We start from the raw sequence: 22,174 nt of genomic DNA on the forward strand, positions 1-22,174 counted from the left end.
GGGCAGGGAGCCTGTTTGGGGCGCGCATCTTTGAGGGGCAGCCTCGGGGGCACGGGTCCTGGGTGAAACTGGGGATGGGCCCTGGGTGTCAGCCAGAGGGGAATTATGCTGGAGAGGGTGATGTGTAATTTCAGCTTCTGCGTCTGCAGTTGTGTGTGCCCCGAGTGTGTGTGTGTGTGTGTGTGTGTGTGTGTGTGTGCGTGTCCAGGACTGCCTGTGAGGAGGGTGTTCAGTGCTAACTAGCAGGCCTGCCCACCTGAGTGGCGGGGGTCTCTGAGTTTCCCTGGAGTGTGTCTGCAGGTGTGCTTGTGTCGTCATGCCCTGGTTTCCCCAGTGCTCACCTGAAAATGTGTGTTTCCAACAATTGTGTGTGTGTCTATCTGGCCGGGTGTTCCCGCTCTTTGACGCACCTTGTATTTGCACGATTATGTGTGAGGGTCTGTGATGGGTCTCATGCTTCTTAAAAAGGCTTAGGGGAAGAGGTGTTGACTCTAAGTTACCAGATAATATGTTCTGAGTATGTGTGTGTATTTAATCATATTTAATCCTCATGTTTAATAATTTATAGTCTTCCTTCATGGAGGGGAAAACTGACAGCACAATTGAGGTTAAATAACCCCTGAATCGGGGATTGCCAAGTAAAATACAGGATAGTTTCTTAAATTTGAACTTTAGACAAATAATGAATTACCTTTGGGTATAAGCATGTCCCAAATATTTCATGGGATTTGGCTATACTTAAACATAATTTAGAAAACTAAATAAAAAATGATTTTTATGTAGACATGACCCATGCAGCGTTTGAACATACTTATACTAAAAAATGTGTTGTGTATCTGAAATTCAAATCTCAGTTTGCTGTGTATTTCTTGTAATCTTGTTGTTAAATCTGGCGAGCTTGATCCTTGAGATCTCTCGGCTAGTGACTGGAAGGCTGGAACCCCCCAGTGCACCCTCCAAACACAGTGGCCCAAGTCCCGCCGAGGGTAAAGCTGGGTTGGAGGCGCGGTCCCAGGACCCCACAGCTGAGCCTGCTGCTAGGCACCCTTGCAGCAGTGTTGGCTTCTCCCCAGGGGCTGTGGTGAGGTGTCTGTGGACCGGCCCCCTTCGTCTTCACCGCAGTCCTGAGAGGCCATCACTTGAGCATCCTGTACCAGAAGAGGCCCCTGAGGACAGGGAAGAGGGGTTCTGGTCTGAACCATTTGGTCAAGCTGCAGTGTAGCCTTAGGACCGGGCTGAAATACAGCACTGGGAATGCTGGCCATGAGCGTGCTTATTTAGTGCCTGCTGTATATGCCAGACACCAGAGGCCCTTTTGATATCCAGTTAACTGACATTCACTTTCAGGGGCCCAGCACTTCGTGTCATAATATTTCTTGTTTTTCTTAAAGGATCAGAAACCCCACACGCATGGTCTCTGCCCTTGCCTTTGCCAGTCACCATGGCAATCGCTCTCCCCACATCACACCCTGGGCCTTGGAAGAACACTAGAGGGAGGCATTGCCAACACTCCCCTTGGATCTTGGGGACCTGGAGACTTGGGGAGGGGATGAAGCTGTCTGAGTCCACCTGACATCTGAGAGCGGTGCTGGGGCCATCTGGGTCCCCAGCCCAGACACTAACTGCTCTGGTCTCCTGTCCATAGGGAACACCTGTGGTGTCACGATGCTACCTCTCAGCACCATCGAGGGCCAGGAAACGGAGGCGGTGCAGACCAAGCCGCCGGAGAAAGGAGGTGAGACACACATGGGGTGGAAAACTGTGGGCAGTTGGGAGTGGGGAGGGTCTCCATGGTAAGGCTGATGAGGAAGTGTTGACCCTGAAGATTGATCCCAACCCCAAATATCTCCCGCAGGCTCTTCCTGGGGAGGGGGTGCCTTGAAGGACACCCAGGATGGAACTCCCTGACATCACCTGATGTCAGTGCATCCTGTCACTGCCCTACTCAGAGCTGCAGGGATCTCCCGGAAGCTGAATGAATTTGGGCTCCTTTTTGTGGCCTGGACACCCCTGTTGTCTTACCCCAGCCCCTTCACCCACTGGCATTCCCTGTCTGATCCCTGTGGACCTTTGGGCTGCAATTTAATGCATGTCTGCAGACCCTGCTGTGCAACCTCCAACAAGTGTCCTAACTTCTCTGTGCTTTGGTTTCCTCTTCTCTAAAGTGGGATGATGGGAGTAGCCATCTCAGAGAGATATTATGAACAACCAAATAAGCTATGATGTGTAAAATACTTAAATGCGTGCCTGGCACAAGGAAACTACTCCACACATATTAGCTCTTGCCAGTGGTTTCATAATGAAGATTTTATTATTATTGAGTTTCTCAAGCCTCAGAGGGCAAGATGGCCTCATGCCTCTTTCCTCCTCCCTCAGTCCTGCTTTCTGAGAACCCTGATGATCCACCAAAGAAGCCCATCAGAATGAAGGGAACAATGTTATTCAGAGTCCTGCCGTTCTGCCCTGTGGTAAGCCTGTTTCTTTCCTCCCTTTGACCAGACTCCTGAGTTCTGAGAGATCCGGAACTTCCTTTGCCCAGCAGAGACACTTGGGTGTCTGTGTGCCCCTTGTCCCTCCCTCATCCCAGTTGTGGCCCCATCCTGTGGGGGACAGTTTTCCTTGAAGATGCTGCCTGCTTTCCTGCCCTCTTTTCTTTACTAATTCCTGCCTCTGCTCCAATGTCACCTCCTCCATGAAGCCTCCCTTGCTCACTTTGGCCTCATTTCTCTCTAACCCCTGCCTTCCTGAATTTTTTTCAGAGTAGTTATTGCTACCCGAGAGCATACCTGTATCTGTGTGTTCATCACCTGTGTTCCCTACTCGAGTGGTTCTTGGGGAGCAGCAACCTCCTCTGTTGTTCAATGGCATATCCCCCTGCCTAGAACAGATGTAACCAGCATTAGGCACTGTATACACATGGGCTGATTAAGTGAGGGAATGAGTTACGTAAGGGTCCCTCCTGCGTAGGCAGCTGTGGCTTTGTCCACCTGGACACCATTCCTCCTTCTGCTACTAACACCCTTGATTTTTCTTGGGGGACCACCTGTCTCCATGCCCTTCGGATGGATCTGATCCCATCCTCAGACCAGCTCCAGGTATGCCCCTGACCAGTCAGAGCCAGCAATGCCAAGGTTCCCCGTGATTGTTCCAGGCTGGGCACGTGGCTCAACCTTGGCCAATGAGGCGTCTGCTCTGCCTCTGGGATTCTTAACAGGTGGGAGGGGAGCTTGGAGCGGCCCTGATGGGGAACCAGGGATGCCATGGGGAGAGGTCAGGGGAGGCACAGGGTGAGGTTGCTCGCAAGAACACGTTTCCTATTAGTGCCTGCAGCAGTCCCAGGGAGGACTCTCTAGAAATGTTATTAGAAAAGAATGCAAGAGTCACAGATTTTGCAAAGCAGTACGAAGATCATCCAAATTCACCAATTGTTAATATTTTTCTGTTGGTATGTTTTCTCTTGTAAATATAATATGTATATTATATGTATATAATATGTATGTTATATATATATATGTATATATTCCTCAGTGTGTATCACCTTAGAAATAGAATATTCTCTTATATAGTGTGGTTTTGAAGACCAGAGTCACACCCTGCCACATACTAATGTTTTTTGCTGTTGTCGTATGTTGTTGTTTTTTACCCTTCCCCCCAATGAGATTCAGGGTAGCTATGATCTCTGGAATACCATCTAATTGATGCCGTGTCTTGCATTTGAGCAGGAATTCAGGTATAATTTTCTTCCCTCCAGCACAGTAACCACTAACTGCATGAGGCTACTTCAATATCAATGAATCAATCTTAAAAAAAATTCAAAACACGGTTTCTCGGCCACTCAGGGCAGGTTTCAGTGGCCAAATGTGGCCAGTGGCTACCGTACTGGACATTGCAGATACAGAACATTGCCATGGTCACAGAAGGTTCTGTCTCAGGACTGGGTTAAATATCTTATATTATCAGAATTATCACACAGTGTAGCCACCAGAAAGTGAGGATATGGGCTTGGTGAGAGCCTTTTTATTTTAAGGTTGTTATTTCAAATTTTGTACATAATCAAGACTCAATGGCTGTTTTTATATTACACTCTTTTCATTCTCAGGATCCATATCTTCATAAAGTATTTCTTTTTTAAAAGAAAAACAACAAAGTGTATCTGTTCACATTTCTGCTCAAACTGCCCTTTTGCCAGAGAGCAGCTTGGCTTCATCTACTGCAGGAGCTGGCACAGAAAATTGTCTAGGTCAGGAGTGGGCAGACTCTGGCCATCCAGCCACAGCCTGTAGTGTAAATAAGGGCTCATTAGCACAGCCACGTCCATCCTTAGGTAGGGTCTGGGCTGCTTTCCTGCAAAGTCCAGTAGCTGTGACACAGACCTGATGGTGCACAAAGGCTAAACTATTCGCCATGACATCCTTGACAACAAAGGTGACTGATCTGGCTTTGAATAGATGCCAGACTGAAATCAATATGGGTGAAAGTGTGAGAAAAGTTAGAAGAAGGGGAAAAACAAACTGCTGTGACTGTGATGCACAGTGTAAAAGATATTTTGTGTTTGGGTCCAGCACGCATGTGCTTCTATGTGTTTCTTCATATTCCAGTAAGAAGTTTAAGAAACACTACTTACCCTTATTACCTGAACAACTGATTCTCTTCCACCTAAAACGTGCCATTAGCGACATTTTATATCGGTTTCTCTAGCCAATGAGGATGAGGAGGTCCCCGACCTCCCCCAATAGTGAAATTGAAGGGAACACTCAGATACCTGTGCTGGTGTCAGAGACTGTTTTAACCACCTGACTAGTGTTGGTGGTCAGGAGGGTTGAGGGGGTGTGCGTGACGCTGAGCCACTCAGCTCTGTACATTCCTCGGAGTTTGTCCACAGATTCCCTGGACATCTTCGGAGCCAGCGCTGCGCGGGCGCCAAGAACAAGCACTGAGCAAGCCTGCCCGCTCCTGCCCAGCGGCCCAGCCAGAAGCCGGGTCCGGAGGTCAGTCCCGCGGCTGCAGCTCTGAAGGGTCTGCGCCATCCGGGCGGGGGCGCAGCGCGGGGCGGCGGGATGGCGCCGGGGTCTCCGCGGGGAGGGCGGCGCGCCCAGGGAGGATGCGCGGGTGCGTTCGCGGCAATGGGGTGCAGGAGCTGCTGCCTAGGAGCCCCTGAGACCCGATGGTGCCCGCGGTGGGGCCCCTTGAGGAACCCGCGTCTCCCCTGAGGGCAGCCAGGATGCTCAGACCCTTCCGAGCCGCAGGGCGACTCCAGGTCCGAGGATTTCTCTGGCCGCTGGGAGGAGGGAAGAGTGGAAGGGACAGAGGAGTTTGGGGTGTCAGTAGTAGGGGTGGCGGGGACTCCGTCCAGGACAGGTGGAGGAGGAGCCCGGGTCCTGGTCCTGAGGTTTTAGGGGGTAGGACGGGCAGACGGGGGACTCTGTAGTTGGATGGAGGAGGCGGGAGGAATAGGTTTGCTCTGCACACCACAGAGGTCAGTTGGGTATCAGGGGGTCAGGTAACGAATTCGCTTAATGGAACCTAGGAAAATGATTTGCGGGAGAGTCCAGAAGGTAGTTTGGGGGGTCGGGAGGGGCAGGGAGTCCCTGCAGATGGGTTGGGGGTTCACTAAGGACGGATAAGAAGGTTAGCAGATGAAAAGGGCGCTTGGAAAACAGGTTTTGAGCCTCCAGTGCTTCTGTGTGCCTGCGTGCTGCGGGTGGGGGCGGGGCGTTGCTGGGGCGATTATCTTAGAGCAGCGGCCTCTGCGGATGGGCCCTGGGTGAGAATGAGCGTGGGCCCTGGGTGTAGGCAGAGGGAAATTATGTTGGAGAGGGTGATGTGTAATTTCAGCCTGTGGGTCTGCGTTTGTGGGTGGCTAGAGGGTGTGTGTGTGTGTGTGTGTGCGCGCGCGCGTACGTCCAGGACTTTGTGTGAGGAGGGCGTTCAGTACTAGCTAGCAGGCCTGCCCACCTGAGTGGTGGGGGTCTCAGAGTTTCCCTGGAGTGTGTCTGCAGGTGTGCTTGTGTCGTCATGCCCTGGTTTCGTCAGTGTTCATTTGAAAATGTGTGTTTCCAACAATTGTGTGTGTGTCTGGCTGGCTGGGTGTTCCCACAAATTGATGCATCTTGTATTTGCATGATTAAGAGTGAGAGTCTGTGATTGCATCTTACACTTCTTAAAAAGGTTTACAGGAAGAGGTGTTGACTCTGATTTTCCAGATAGTGTGTTGTCAGTGTGTATGTATGTGTGTGTATTTAATCATATTTAATCCTCATGTTTAATAATTAATTTTACTCATTCTTCTGGAGAGGAAAGCTGACAGCACAAGAGGTTAAAGAACCTCTGAAATGGGGCTTGCCAGGTAAAATACAGGATGCTTACTTAAATTTGAATTTCAGACAAATAATGAATTACATTTGGGTATAATTATGTCCCAAATATTTCATGGGACTTGGGTATTCGTAAACATAATTTCGAATATTAAATAAGTGATTTTTATGTAGACATTTACCATGTGGTGATTGGGACCTATCATGCTAAAATATGATTTGCCTATCTCAAATTCAAATCTCAGTTTGCTGTGTATCTGTTGTAATATTGTTAACTCTGGCAAACTTGATCCTTGAGATCTCTCAGCTAGTGACAGGCAGGTTGGAATCCCCACAGTGCACCCTCCATACAAACTGGCTGAAGTTCTGCCCAGGGTAAAGCTGGGGTGGAGGCGGGGTCCCAGGACCCCACAGCTGAGCCTGCTGCTAGGCGCCCTTGCTGCAGTGCTGGCCTCTCCCCAGGGGCTGTGGTGAGGAGTCTGTGGACCGCCCCCCTCGCCTTCACAGCAGTCCTGAGAGGCAGTCACTTGAGCATCCTGTACCAGAAGAGGCCCCTGTACCAGAAGAGGGAAGAGGGGTCCTGGTCTGAACCATTTGGTCAAGCTGCCTTATAGCCTTAGGACACAGCTGAAATACAGCACTGGGAATGCTGACCATGAGGTGCACTTATTGAGTGCCTGCTGTACGCCAGACTCCAGAGGCCCTTTTGATACCCAGTTAACTGACCTTCACCTATGCTTCCCAGCACTCTGTGTCATAATATTTCTTCTTTTCCTTAAAGGGGCACCATGGCAATTGCTCACCCCAAATCACACACTGGGCCTTGGAAGCAGCTCTAGGAGGCAGGCATTGCCAACACTCCCCTTGGATGTTGGGGACCTGGAGACTTGGGGAGGGGATGGAGCTGTCTGAGTCCATCCAAAACCTGAGAGCAGTGCTGGGATTCACACCTGGGCCATCTGGGTCCACAGCCCAGGCACTGACTGCTGTGGTCTCCTGTCCATAGGGAGCACCTGTGGTGTCACGATGCTACCTCTCAGCACCATCGAGGGCCAGGAAACGGAGGCGGTGCAGACCAAGCCGCCGGAGAAAGGAGGTGAGACACACATGGGGTGGAAACCTGTGGGCAAGTGGGAATGGGGAGAGCCTCCAAGGTAAGGCTGATGAGGAAAGGTTGACCCTGAAGACTGATCCCAGCCTCAAATATCTCCTAGTTGCTCTTCCTGGGAAGGGAGGGCCCTGAGCGGCACCCAGGATGGAACCTCCTTGACATCCCCTCGTCAGTGGGTCCTGTCTCTCCCCTGCTCAGAGTCTTCAGGGGTGTCTCTTGGGAGCTGGAATCAATCTGGGCTCCATTTTGTGGCCCAGATACCTGCCTGGACTGGCCCTGCATCCAGTTGCCAAGTCAGGAATTGCAGGGTCATTCAGGTGGAAGATGAAGGAGGCCTGACCCAAGGAGTTGGCAGAGAGGGTTGGCAGGAGTGGGGTGATTCCTGTGAAGCCTGTGGACCCTGCTGGTGGCTTGGACACATGAGTGAGGGCTGTTGGTTTTGTCGTGATGCTTGCTTTCTGAAACGTCTTACTTTGCGATAATTTTATATTCACAAGAAGTTGCCATAATAGTACATAGAAGTTCCATGGACACTTCATCCCATTTCCCCCAGTATCTTTATTTTATATGATGATGCTACAACATCAAAACTAGCCCATGGATATTCGCACAGTCCATGTGTGTTTTTACTTGTGTTTCATCACATCTATAGCTGTGTGTAACCATCATACAAAACAAGATACAGGCCACTTTTTTAGCTACCTACTCCCTTATCAGAGGTAGCTACTTTCCAGCTTCTTGTCCAATCTTCCAGAATGTTCTATGCTCACTCATACAGACAAGGATGTGTATCTGTTACTATGTATTTATGTCTGATGTACTGTGTGTACTCTATATGCCACTGCCGGTTCCTATTTTGTCTTCTTTCATTTAATTCTGATCTGACACTTGGTATCTTCCAGTCACAGTCCCAGTGCTTTCCAAGCACGCAATCACTCATGCTTCACAGCTCTGTGAGGTAAGGACAGTGATTGCCCCATTTTGCAGATGGGAAATCTGAGGGGTGACAGGGATGAATGAACAGCTCATGCTGGGATTTGAAGCGTTTGGCCTCGGGGTCTTTGACCTTAAGCACTGTGTCCCCTGTCCATCTTGGGGACCCTTATCCACAACATGCCCAGTTTGTGTTCCAGCTGCCTGGCATTCCATGGTCTGTCTGTCCTGTGTTCTAATTTATTTAACCTGGTTCGTACAGGTCGCCATTTGGGTTATTCCCAATCTTTGAGGATGACAATAAATGCAAGTAGAGGTAGGATTATAGTTGGGCCATATGGCACACAGAGGAGTATAACCATGATAATGTGTTTAAAAATTGAAATGGAAGCATCAAAGGGGTGTACATTTGTAATTTTGACAGGTTGACTGAATGGTCCTCCATAGAGAGACAGATTTCTATTCCCAGCAGGAGAGTAGGAGTTTCTAAGAAAATATCTGGATTTGTTGGTAGCTTTAAAATATCAGGGGATTTCACTCTAAATCAAGACATCTGTCTTCTGTGGGGAAACTAGACAATTTTCTGGAGAGGCATCCCCACAGGCAGCTGCATATCAGCTGTCCCTTCCTCCTGGACACGGGCTCCCCAGGGTGCCACCATCTCCAGAGACCCTGTTGTCTTACCCCAGCCCCTTCACTCACTGACATTCCCTCTCTGTTCCCTGTGGGCCTTCGGGATGCAATTTAATGCATGTCTGCAGGCGCTGCTGTGCAACCTCCAGCAAGTGTCTTAACCTCTGTGCCTTGGTTTCCTCATCTCTAAAGTGGGATGATAGTAGCCATCTCAATTTAGCTATGATGTGTAAAATACTTAACTGCGTACCTGACACATAGCAAGTACTCAACACATGTTAGTTCTTGTCAATGGTTTCATGATGAAGATCTTATTATTATTGAGTTCTCAAGCCTCAGAGGGCAAGGTGGCTTCATGCCTCTTTCCTCCTCTCTCAGCCCTGCTTCCTGAGAACCCTGGTGAGCCGCGGAAGAAGTCCACTGGAATGAAGGGAAGACTGTCATTCAAAGTCCTGCCAATCTGTCCCATGGTAAGCCTGCTTGTTTCCTCCCTTTGACCAGAGGCTCCTGGGTTCTGAGAGGTCAAGTACTTCCACCACCCTCTCTGCCCAGCAGAGACCCTTGGGTGGCCAGGTGCCCCTTGTCCCCCCCCAAGGATGTGGCCCCATCCTGTAAGGGATGGTTTTCCTTGAAGATGCTGCCCTCTTTCCTGCTTCCTTCTCTTTCCTAATTCCTGCCTCTGCTCCAATGTCACTTCCTCCATGAAGCCTCCCTTCCTCACTTTTGCCCCACCCCCCTGCCTTGCTGAATATTTGTCAGATAATTATTGCTACCCGAGAGCATACCTTGTATTTGTTTGTTCATTCTGAAGGGGTAGGAACCTGTTCTGTTGTTCAATGACATATCCCCCCTGGCTAGAACAGATGTAACCAGCGGTAGGCACTGTACACATGTGGGCTGATTAAATGAAGGAATGAATTAGGGAACGGTCCCTGCTGAGGCAGGCAGCTGTGGCTTTGTCCACCTGGATACCATTCCTCGTTCTTTTGTAAAACACTTGATTTTTGGGTGGACCATCTGCCTCCATGAACTTTGGATGTGTCTGATCCCATTCTCAGACCAGCTCCAGCTATGCCCCTGACCAATCAGAGCCGGCAATGCCAGGGTTCCCTGTGATTGGTTCCGGGCTGGGCACGTGACTCAACCTTAGCCAATGAGGAGTCTCTTCCGTCTCTGGGATTCTTAACAGGTGGGAGGGGAGTTTGGAGGGCCCTGGTGGGGAATCAGGGGGGCCGTGGGTAGAGGTCAGGTGAGGCACAGGGGCAGGATGCTCGCAAGAACACCTTTCCTGTTAGTGCCTGCAACAGTCCCAGGGAGGACTTTTGAAGAGGTTTTCTTATTAGGGAATAGTGTGAGAATCAAAGACTTTATAAAAACAGTACAGAGGTCATCCAAATCCACCGATTGTTAACACATTTTCTATTTGCATGTTTTCTCCAATATGAATATATATAATACATGATGTTGATGGTGCTCAACATCCTGCAATGTACAGGATGCCCCCCTTCCCCGAAAGAATGATCTGACCCCAAAATGTCATTAGTGTGACACTAACGTTCTGTTCTTTCTTCTCTGTTCACTTTCCTTCCAGCCAAGTGTTTGCTTCACCTATTACTTGGAACAGGATGACCCTGACTCTGATTCCCAATTTCCTCTTGAACCTTCGAAACCTGACCCAAATTGCACCTTTGTTCCTCTGCCTGTGTTAGAGTTTCATGAAATCAAGGTGTGTGAATGTCCCCTGTGCTGTCTCAGCTTTGTCACTGCTTCCTAATACCTGAGCTCCCTCTGCTTCCTGCTCTTGACTCAGCACCCTGGAATCATGCATGCTGGGCTACTGTGATGTAAAATCCCCAAATACAGCTGCTTAAATAAACCGAACTTGATGTCTCTCTCATGATTGTGGTCTGTGTGTAAAACTCCCAGGGCTGGGGTGTTACATCCCCGTGGAGTTGGGCAGCCAAGTTCCTTTGACCTTGGTGCTCTGTGCCACGTGGCTGGAGAGGGCTCACCCCCCATATCCCGTCCACATTGTGGCTCAGGGGAAGGGGAGGAGGATGAGGGAAGGGGAAGCCACACTTTAGTCCTTCAAAGGGCGACTCCTACAAGATGCCCAGATCACTTTTCCTCAAACCTCATTGGCCAGAGCATAGTCACATGACCACATCTAGCTGCAAGAGATGCTGGGAAGTGCAGTCCTTAGCTGGGCAATCCTGTGTCACCTACTAGCTTCTATTATTACAGCAAAGGAGAATGGATATTGTGTCCACCGCTGACCAGGTCTCTTATGTTAATTTAGCCCCGGCACCAGGCTGTGATGAACACATGAGAGAATAAATGTACTCTTCAATACTGTATCTCTCTCCCATTGACTAGGATCTCCTCCATTTTTACACAAATATTTAGAATGATGAACCTTCGAGCGCTGACCATGTGGTAGGCACTGAGCTAATGTCTTTACACATTTTGATCCACTTAATTCTCACAACCATATGGCTGGTTCTGTTATTATCCATCTTTCCAAGAGAAGAGAACAGAGAGGCACAGAGAGTTCATGTCACTTGCTTCAGGTCACACAGATCATAAGTAGCCAACCCAAGATTCAAACCCAGGCAGGCTGGCTCCAGAGTCTCTGCCAACAACCACAAAGTCGAAGTTGTCGACTGAAGTAAAAATACACAACATGAGAGGGGTGAATTTCAATTTTACTTGGGGACTTACTGAGGATTAGAACCAGGAGATAGCCTCTCAGAGAGCTCTGAGGAACTGTTCCAAAAGGTAGGTAGGAGGTCAGTTTCTGTGTGATTTTGGAGAAGGGGTCCGTGCAGTCAAGCACACATCTCAGCACAAGGTTCCTGTTGGTCATGAAGAACAGACATCTCAGTCAATGATTTTAGTGCTTTTCTAAGTATGGGAAGATGCAAGAATCTTGGTTCATAATATTTTCTCCTGAAAATATCTAATTATCTGAGGGCCATTTCCTCCACTTTTTCCAGAGCATAGAATGCCTCACCCGGATCTTCACTTTGAATTCCTTTCAGGGTGAACTGTAGGTAGGACTGGAGAGTGGGGAGCATCCTTTAGTTGGTAAATTTTAGAAGCAACAGCCACAAGGGGTCGTGGAGGTGTCTCTGCTGAGGTTTCTGGGCTCCTCCAGATGCCTGGTGGACGCTGGTCCTCAGCTCACCTAGGCTGGCTTCTCTTGGGAGACTGGGGAGACCTGGCCCTGCTCTAGGTACCTTTCACCCTCCAGCAGGCTTGCCTAGGCATGTTCATCCCCACGCAGTGTTCAGGGCACAAGATAGAAACCAATAACAGTTTCTCATGCACTTCAAACTTCTCTTTAAGTCACATTTTGCCAGGATCCCATTGGCCAAAGCAATTTTCATGGCCAAGCACAGATTCAGAACAGGAGGACACTGCACACTTAAATGTCAAATGGTATGGACATGGGGCAGGGTGGAAAACTCTGGCCGTTTTTGCAATCTACCACAATGCAATTCTGAACACATTCCCAACTTCCAGTGGATTTCCATGTCCTCTCCTGGGCCGCGTGGGGGACCAGTCCCTCGGTGAACAAGGATGCTGTCTGGCGGTACAGGAACGAGTGATCTTCAAGGACGTGGCCATATCCTTCACCCAGGTCCTGCTGCAGCTGATTCAGAAGGACCTGTACAAGGACATGTTATTGACAACTGTGGGAATCTGAGCTCCCTGTGTAAAGATGGCCGCCCCCAGTTCAGACACGGCTCGCCAGAGCTTGGTGGTCTGGTGATTCCAAAAGGCTATAAAGTTTCCAGAAGACACGGATGAGCTCCAGCCCAGGACTGGCCTCTAGCACTGGTGTTTTTGATGGTGTTGGCTCTGCTCCTGGTCTCAAGACAGCTTCCAGGAGCCCCAGGAGCACCAGTGCTCTAATTCACTTGCAACAGGAATGGTAGACTATTTTGGTGCTTGTATTCCCCCCAGGAGTCTGACCTGATCTGATTGGACCTGGCTTCATCACATGACCACAGCTAACCAATTACAGTGGCCAGAGAGATAAGGTATGAGCTGATTGGCTGATGTACGCAATGGGGTGGGCTCTGCTGCCTGGGAACTACTTGGGTCTCCATCCTTAGAAATTTGAGCTGGTGGGGTGGAAAGTGTGGGTAGGTCAAGGTGGATGTGGAGGCTGGGGAGGGAGTTTCCCCACGTTCTCTCTGGAGGTCCTTTTTTTATCACACGGTTGGTCTTTCTATGCAAACATTTGGTCTGGGTTGCATGCTGGGAGGCATCTCACTCTTCTTTCCTTCTTTGGAGCAGGGCATCAGGTTTTCAAACCAAAGTTGACCACCAGGTTGGAGCAAGGAGATGATCCTGGTGTCGGGGAGAGAGATGTCCCTGGAGCCCCCCAGCAAGGTGATGTGGAATCAACGTGAGCAGGAGAGATAGCACTGCAATCTCCATGGGAAATCCTCCCTATACGCTCCTGGGGAGGTGGGACTAGTCTGCAGGACAAGTTTCCTTCCAGGATGGCTTTTCCATTCCTCCAGCCCGAGAGATCCTTCCACTCTAATGTTCTCATCCCCACCCTTCTTCCTTGTCCTGCATCCTCTGTATCAGACTCCTTGGGTGGCAAGTGAGAGAAACCCTGACTCAGGGCCTTGGCACTGGCTGTTTCCTCCATCTGCAGGGCCCCTCCTCCAGGGTTTTTCTGCTGCTGCTTCAGCCAGCACCTTTTAATTTTCCTCCTTGTACGCATGTATTGGTGCCTTCATAGTTTACAAGATATTTATGGCAGTTCTTTCGTGCTGGCTGGTTTTAAGATTATCACCAGTTTACAGCCCTCTGTTACTTAGGAAGGCATCCACCCATTTCTGAGTAGTAAAATTATCACCTATCAGCTTCTTCGCCTCAAGAATATAGGAGAACATATAGAGAGTTTTCTCATTCAGATAATACACACATTTCATAAGAATCCCAAATAGTAACAAGGTGTATTCATTATAAAAACAAACAAACAAACAACCTCTTTCTCACTCCAGCTTCTACTTCTGAAGTTCTAACTTTGTTGATATTTATAATCTATCCAGCTTGAGATAGTTCAATAAATGTAAGTTTTGTTTTCCAAAACCAGATTCCAGTGGTACAAGTACACATCCATCAGAATGACTAGAGGAAAAATATGAGAGTTGGTGAGGCTGTGGAACCCCTGGAACTCTCATGCATTGTTGTGGAAGGGTAAATTGGTGCAGCTCTTCAGAAGAGAAAACTAGTGGCTGGCATCTAGGAGAATTGCACCTATACATGCTCCGATCCGAATAACTCCACAGTGTGGCTGGGGGTCACTGTGTGTCTGATGATTCTGCAGCCCCCTACCCCGCCCCCCTCCCCGTGACCCGGGCATCCAGGCTGTTGTGTCTCTGCTGCTCAGAAGCATAACCTGCGGCTCTTCCCTGTCAACTCGCACTTCCCTTCTCCTGGAAGACCTGGTCCAGGACTGGGTCCAGGTGGGGCGAGGGGGAGGGGCGCTGTAGGGAGGATGGCTGTTTGAGGCCCAGCTGGAATGCCCAGAAACAGAGACAGTGAGGCAGGAACGCTGGGGTCAAAGAGGAGGTGCAGGACCAGGATTTCCAAACCCTAGTAACGATAAGTTGTAGCCAGCAAGACAACTTTGTATACTTTGTTTCAGGCACTGTTTCAGTCACTCGACCTGAGTATCTATGTGGACAGTGGAGGGGCAGTGGTCGTGAGGGGCTCCTTTCGCGCCTTTGTCCTGCGCGGTCCCCGGGCACGTTTTCTGGACCCTCTGCGGGATGCCTGGGACCAGCACTGAGCTAGCCCGCCCCGCCCCTGTTCCCCGGGAAGCCCGCGCCAAGTCACAACCCGTTCGGGAGGTCAGTCCTGCCGGCTGCAGCTCTGAAGGGTCTGCGTGTGCTAGGGGCTGGAGGGCTGATGGGGGTCGGGGCGGCAGTGGGATTGCGCTGAGGGGCTGCAGAGGGAAGGGGAGGGGGCTCTCGGGGAGGGGCTCCCTGAGAGCGCGCGCCAAGTGCGTTCAGGGTCTGGGGGGCTCAAGGGGCGCTGCCTAGGAACCCGGCACCCGTGTGGCGGGCGCGCCGGCTAGTCACGTTGAGGACCAGGGAGTCACCCCAGGACGGCCAGCAGTTCTTGGTCCGGTTGAGCGCACAGGCGACTCTGATTCCCGTGGATTCCTCCTGCCACCTAGAGGAGAGAAGACCGGAGGGACAAGACAGGACGCTGGGTCCAGCAGGGAGGGGACAACGGGGGCTCTGTCTTCCTGACTGGTGGGGAGCACAGGTCCAGGGGGTATGGGGACAGCGACAGAGACTGTGATGCAGGGAATCTGAAGCCCCGGAGAGGAGGTGAAGGAAGCCATCTCCTGATACTCACCCCCTAATAACAATAAAATTGTAGCCAACCCATAAATTGCCTGTACAGGTCTCATACACTATTTCAGTCACTTGACATGTGATGTGGTTCAGGATACCCTACACCTAAATGTGGCACCTGGCATATTGAAGCTGAAGGGGTTTGAGAAAACAGCCAAAGCAGGAAATTCACTCTCACCTCTCCTTTCCCCTTCTTCCCTGAAACAGGTCATAAATCCCTCACGGGAGACGTGCCCTCCCTATACCAGGAGGAAAGGAGCATCCTTATCTCCAAAGAAAAAGGAACGCTTCCAAGAAGAATCCTAACACACAGGCCTTGCTAAGTTTCCACCAGGTTATTACACTTACCTCCTATTCCTTAACCTCTTATAGTCTTCCACAACTGTCCACGCCCTATCAAACATAGCATAAAACACTCAGGTCTGTTTCTTTGGGTCTTCATTTCCTTAGGAAGGCTCTTGTGTCATGTAAAAGTTATATTAAAACAACTTGTAGGCTTTTCTCCTGTTAATCATCTTTGTTAGTTAACTTTCAGACCCACCCAGGGACCATAAGAGGGTAGAGGAAAAAACTTTCCTCCACTACGCATGCATTTAATCATATTTGATTCTTATATTTAATAAGTTACTGTCTTTTCATTCTGGAGGGACAAACTGAGGCTCAGAGAGTTTAAATGACCTCTGAGTTGTAGATTTCCAGATAAGGAGGGCACTTTTGGGGAATCCCCCCACCAGGAGTTTGTGTGTTCCGACTTTGTGAGACTAGGCTTGACTCTGCAAGAGTCTCACGTGTATACCTAAAAAGTCATCGCCAAATCTCAGGTCATAGGTTTTTCTCTTATGTTTTCTTCCAGGAGTTTTCAAGTTTTGGTTTTACATTTAGGTGTGTGATCCATTTTGAGTTAATTTTTGTGATGGGTATAAGGTCTGTGTCAAGAAATATTAACCATTATGTCATCATTATCATCACTACCATGAACATCATTATGCATAAAATAATTATTGCACGTTTCAGTATGCTTTCCCCGCATATCTTGAGCCCCTGCCCGATAAATATTCTTTAGTTAAATACAAATGGCTCCTAAACACAGGAAAACATGTTCTACCTTGCTCATGAAAAAAGAAACATAAACTAGAACTGCCTTGAGCTTCTCAACCTTGGTTTTGGAAAATTTGAAAAAGCATCATATAACACTGAGAATGCAGGTTTGCTCACACAGGCTGGTGGGGGTCTAAGCTGCAACAGTGTCTATGGAACGCAATTTAGAAATCTCTATCAAAATGACACACACATGTGCACTTTGCCTCAGCGATTCCACTCCAGGGGATTTATCTTCCTAGCAGATTTACACAACTCGGAATCGCTGAAGGTCAAAGTTATGCACTGAATACTGGTAGCAAAGGGCTGAAAACAACTCAACCACCCAGTAGTCAGGAATGGGTTAAATAAATCAAGTCACAACTATACAGCAGAATCCAAACAGCTGTTCAGAAACAGTGGGCAAATTCTCTTTGTACTGATATGAAAAGCTCTCCGAGGTATACTGGTAAGTAAAAAATGAAGGCACAGAATACTGTGCAAAGTCTCCCACCTTTTGTATAAAAAAGGGAGGAAATAAGACCATGAGTATTTTTGCAAACATAAAAATATATGTATTATTTTTGGACAAATATATAATTATACGTAATAGTGAATCTATGTATCATAATGATAGGTGTGTTATATATTACTTAAGTACACATTTTATGTTACAGTATATATCATATTGTGCAAGTGTCATACATTGTATTATATCTTTACATTTTAAATTTATTTATAAGATATATATTATATTTATATATTTAAAATATTTTATATTTTAAAATATATTTATTTGTATTACAGATATATATGTACAGAATATATATTATAGTATAGATACACGTTTATAATATATATCAATGATAACCAGACGCATCTGTGTGTATAACGCACAAATACATATACATATATATCTACTTATATATACATAAAGAAATTGTGGAAGGACGCTGAAAACGTTCATGCTTTCATAATTATTCATAAATATTTAAATAATTGCACTGGTTACCTGGGTGTATGTGGTTTATGACATTAAAAAGTTGGTGGGTGAACACCACACACTAAAATAAAATCAAAATGGATTAAAGACCTAAATGTAAGGCCAGACACTATAAAACTCTTAGAGGAAAACATAGGCAGAACGCTCTATGCCATAAATCACAGCAAGATCCTTTTTGACCCACCTCCTAGAGAAATGGAAATAAAAACAAAAATAAACAAATGGGACCTAATGAAACTTAAAAGCTTTTGCACAGCAAAGGAAACCATAAACAAGACGAAAAGACAACCCTCAGAATGGGAGAAAATATTTGCAAATGAAGCAACTGACAAAGGATTAATCTCCAAAATTTACAAGCAGCTCAATATCAAAACAACAAACAACCCAATCCAAAAATGGGCAGAAGACCTAAATAGACATTTCTCCAAAGAAGATATACAGATTGCCAACAAACACATGAAAGCATGCTCAACATCACTAATTATTAGAGAAATGCAAATCAAAAACTACAATGAGGTATCACCTCACACCAGTCAGAATGGCCATCATGAAAAAAATCTACAAACAATAAATGCTGGAGAGGGTGTGGAGAAAAGGGAACCCTCTTGCACTGTTGGTAGGAATGTAAATTGATACAGCCACTATGGAGAACAGTATGGAGGTTCCTTAAAAAACTACAAATAGAACTACCATACGACCCAGCAATCCCACTACTGGGCATATACCCTAGGAAAACCATAATTCAAAGAGAGTCATGTACCACAATGTTCATTGAAGCTTTATTTACAACAGCCAGGACATGGAAGCAACCTAAGTGTCCATTGACAGATGAATGGATAAAGAAGATGTGGCACATATATACAATGGAATATTACTCAGCCATAAAAAGAAACGAAATTGAGTTATTTGCAGTGAGGTGGATGGACCTAGGGTCTATCCTACAGAGTGAAGTAAGTTAGAAAGAGAAAAACAAATACTGTATGCTAACACATATATATGGAATCTAAAAAAAAAAAAAAAAAGGTTCTGAAGAACCTAGGGGCAGGACAGGAATAAAGATACAGACAGAGAGAATGGACTTGAGGACACGGGGAGGGAGAAGTGTAAGCTAGGATGAAGTGAGAGAGTGGCACAGACTTATATACACTACCAAATGTAAAAGAGAGAGCTAGTGGGAAGCAGCCACATAGTACGGGGAGATCAGCTCGGTGCTTTGTGACCACCTAGAGGGGTGGGATAGGGAGGGTGGGAGTGAGATGAAAGCGGGAGAGGATATGGGGATATATGTATATGCATAGCTGATTCACTTGTTATACAGCAGAAACTAACACACCATTGTAAAGCAATTATACTCCAATAAAGATGTTAAAAAAAAATTGGTGGGTGGCACACACACACACACACACACACAAACGGTGAGCAGACTTTCCACTGCATACTGCTTATTTAATTTAAAAAAATTTAAACCATGTGTTAACTATTGAAAAAATTACTAAAGCATTTACAGGAAGCAGGTCTTCCGTCCCCTCCAATCCAGCCTGGTTCTCGCGTGCCCCCCAGCGGAGCCGGCCGGAAGCGGCCTGCGTTTCCCGCGCGGCCCTCCGGCCGCCCCACAAGGCGCACGCGCAGACCGCACACAGCGCATGCGCCGCGGGTTTGGGCGCCAAGTCCGAGGCCGAGCGTTTCAGTCAGGCGGCGGCGGCGGCGGCGGCGTCGTCGGGCTAGCAAGGTGAGCGCGCGATGTCCCGGGTCGCACACTGCGGGAGGCACGTGGGGGCACGGAGCGGGCTCGCGGGCAGTGGAGGCGCGGGCCTACCTGAGGCGACGCTGGGGGGGCCGGGCCCCTTCACTGGGAAGTCGACGGGAAAGGAGGCGCTAAGTAGCGGCCCTGAGGGGAAGAGGCGGGAGGCCGCGCGGGCGGTGGTCGGCTCTGAGGAGGACGCGGCGGCCTCCCTGCCCCTCACGCCTCGGCCTCCTGCCAACGACCTCCTCGGCCAGAAGGCTTTCAGGCCTGGACGGTCCGCCCGCCCCCGCCCTTCCCCACCAAACACCCTCCTTTCCCCTTGAGGACCTTCGCCCACCCCTCCCCTTCGAGGACCCCCCCTTCCCCTCAGAACATCCTCCTTCCCCCTTGAGGACCCTCCCCCCGCCCTCCCCCCAGAACCCCTCCTTCCCTCTTGAGGACCCCCACCCTCCCCTTCGAGTACCCCCCAGCCCTCCCCCTCCAGGACCCCTGCCTTCCTCCCCAAGGACCCAACCCTGGCCCTTCCTTTGCTAGAGCACCCTCCCTCCCCTTGAGGATCCCCCCTCCTCCTCAAGGATTGCCCCACCCCCCTGCCCTCCTCAAGGACCGCCCTCCCTTTTGAGGACCCCCAGTCACTTCCCCCCCCCGTAGGCCCCCTCCACTCGGCATCCAGACCCCACGCCCCCTTAATCCCCCACCTCTCCCCTCAAGGCCCAGCTCTCATACTTGGCCCTGCCCTTGTCCCGCCCCTCTGCCCTAACTCTCTCCCAGCTCCACCCCCTTTATCTACCTCAGCTCAACTCCTTCATTCTGCTCCCCGCTACCTCTGTCCCACCCTTTCTCTCTGTGTTTTTCCCCCTTGCTCTGGTTCCACCTCTCCTCTCCCAGTCCCTTACCTTCCCTCTACCTCAGCACTGTCCCCACTTCTGCTGCTCTACCTCAGTCCCACTCTGCGTCTGTCCGCTGTGCCTTGGCCCCTGCCCCTCCTTGCTGCTCCTCCCCCCATCTCAGTCCCACCCCTCCTGTCTGTGTTCCTTCCCCTTGCCCCATGTCTCCTTCTCCCTCAGCCCTGTTCCACCTTCTCCTCCACTTCTGTCCCAACCCTCCTCTCCGTATCCTTCCCCTCTGTCCTGGCTCTGGACCCCTCCCTCTCCTCAGTCCCGCCTCTCTTTTCTGCTGCTCCTTTACCTGAGTCCTGCCCCTTCTTTCTGTGTGCCTAGCCCCTGCCCCGGCACACACCTCCTTTCCCAGACTGGCAGCTCTTTTCTGCGCTTCCTCTTTAGCTTGCCCCGCTCCTCTGCTCTGCCCCTGCACTCTGCTTTGCCTTGCTTTGCTCCCTTTCTCTTGCCTCAGCACCTCTCTTCTGTTTGCTCCCTTCAGTCCCTGCTTCCTCCTCCCACCACAGCCTCTGCCCACCTGGGATCTCTTGGTCTCCGCCCCCTTCTCCCGCCACTCATCCCCATTTCTCTAGAAGTTCTTCCCTACTCAGAAATCAAGCAACCTACCATCACTCATACATTTTTTTTTAGGAACTCGAACTTTTTTTTTTTTTAGTGTTTAACATATTAGCTGCTTTTGTCACTACCTTCTAACATGCTTCCCTGGAGAACTGGGTTGGGGGGGCGTGGGCGCGGGAGTGAGATAGAAGGGGCTATTTGGGTAGAAAGGATAGAAAGTATAAATACTACCTTTCTCCTTTCAGGAAATTTACTTGCTGCCCTCTTTCGTTTCAAAATTCATAATATTTTTGCATTAACTTACATAATACATCTATATTCGTCTTACTATAAAACATGTTTCTTAATAGTAGACTTAAAAATTGATTCTTCAGGATGGTATGCCTCGTGATTTTCAGCTCCCACCTTATTTAAACCTTACAGCAACATGAGAAAAAAGGTCTTTCTTCTTTTTCCTTATTTTCACAGATGAGAGAAGCTAAATTTATTTATTTATTTATTTTTAATTAATTAATTTTTGGCTGCATTGGGTCTTAGTTGCTGCACGTGGGCTTTCTCTAGTTGTGGCGAGCAGGGGCTACTCTTGGTTGCGGTGTGCGGGCTTCTCACTGCGGTGGCTTCTTTTGTTGCGGAGCATGGGCTCTAGGTGCGCAGGTTTCAGTAGTTGTGGCACACAGGCTCAGCAGTTGTGGCTCGTTGGCTCCGGAGCACAGCCTCAGTAGTTGTGGCGCACAGGCTTAGTTGCTCCGCAGCATGTGGGATCTTCCTGGACCAGGGCTGGAATCCATGTCCCTTGCATTGTCAGGTGGATTCTTAACCACTGCACCACCAGGGAAGTCCCGAGAAAAGCTAAATTTAGAAAGGTGCTACTAATTACCCACGTTTCCACATCATTTTGTGTAGATGGCTAATGTTCCAAAATAAAGAAACCATTTACTTCCCGTATGTCAAGTAAATATTTAATAATGAATGTTTAAAGTGGAAATGAAATTATTCTTCTAAGGAACTTTTTGGTGAATGGAGAAATCAGAAGTGCAATTATGAATTATTTTAAAAATAATCGAAACAGGAGTGGTGACATCCCCTAAATTTGATATATAACCAAAATTAACAGCTTTCAATAGTCAAGAAAGAATGAAATAAATTAGGCATTTGTTTCAGGAGATTCCCAAAGTCCCACAAACAAACTGATAAAACTCTTAAGGAACCAGGAGTAAGAAAATAATAAAGATAAGTGAAACTAATACATGAGAAAACAAAAATAATGGCATTGGAAGTAGCAGCTGGTACCTGGGATGAGTGGCAATAATGAAAAAAAATAGCAGTAATTAACAAAAAAGACAAACTAGGAATAAAACAACATTGATTATAGACAGGATAAAGTTGTGTACTTAGGATATTTCAAATTCTCAATCATGTGTTAATATATTTCAACTTCAAGCAAATGGATGATTTTCCTGGAAAAGTATTTTTTAAAAATTGGATTCAAGAAATAGAAAACCTGAGCAGA

General features: G+C 48.4%; 1 protein-coding gene across 1 annotated transcript; it reads left to right on the top strand.

Moving 5' to 3' along the window:
• The first annotated feature begins 1,586 nt into the window (after window positions 1-1,586).
• On the top strand, window positions 1,587-10,901 carry LOC149744547 (uncharacterized). The gene is made up of 6 exons (XM_089902015.1): window positions 1,587-1,735; window positions 2,377-2,468; window positions 4,883-4,988; window positions 7,321-7,410; window positions 9,370-9,461; window positions 10,583-10,901. Exons 1-6 carry the CDS (start codon window positions 1,666-1,668, stop codon window positions 10,763-10,765), a joined length of 633 nt encoding a protein of 210 aa, XP_089758141.1. The 5' UTR covers window positions 1,587-1,665; the 3' UTR covers window positions 10,766-10,901.
• Window positions 10,902-22,174: the final 11,273 nt, after the last annotated feature.

This window comes from Delphinapterus leucas, chromosome 20 (assembly GCF_059928025.1).
Source record: "Delphinapterus leucas isolate spDelLeu-1000000601 "Yukka" chromosome 20, BTC_Dleu_Yukka2, whole genome shotgun sequence".
NCBI classification, from domain to species: Eukaryota; Metazoa; Chordata; class Mammalia; order Artiodactyla; family Monodontidae; genus Delphinapterus; species Delphinapterus leucas.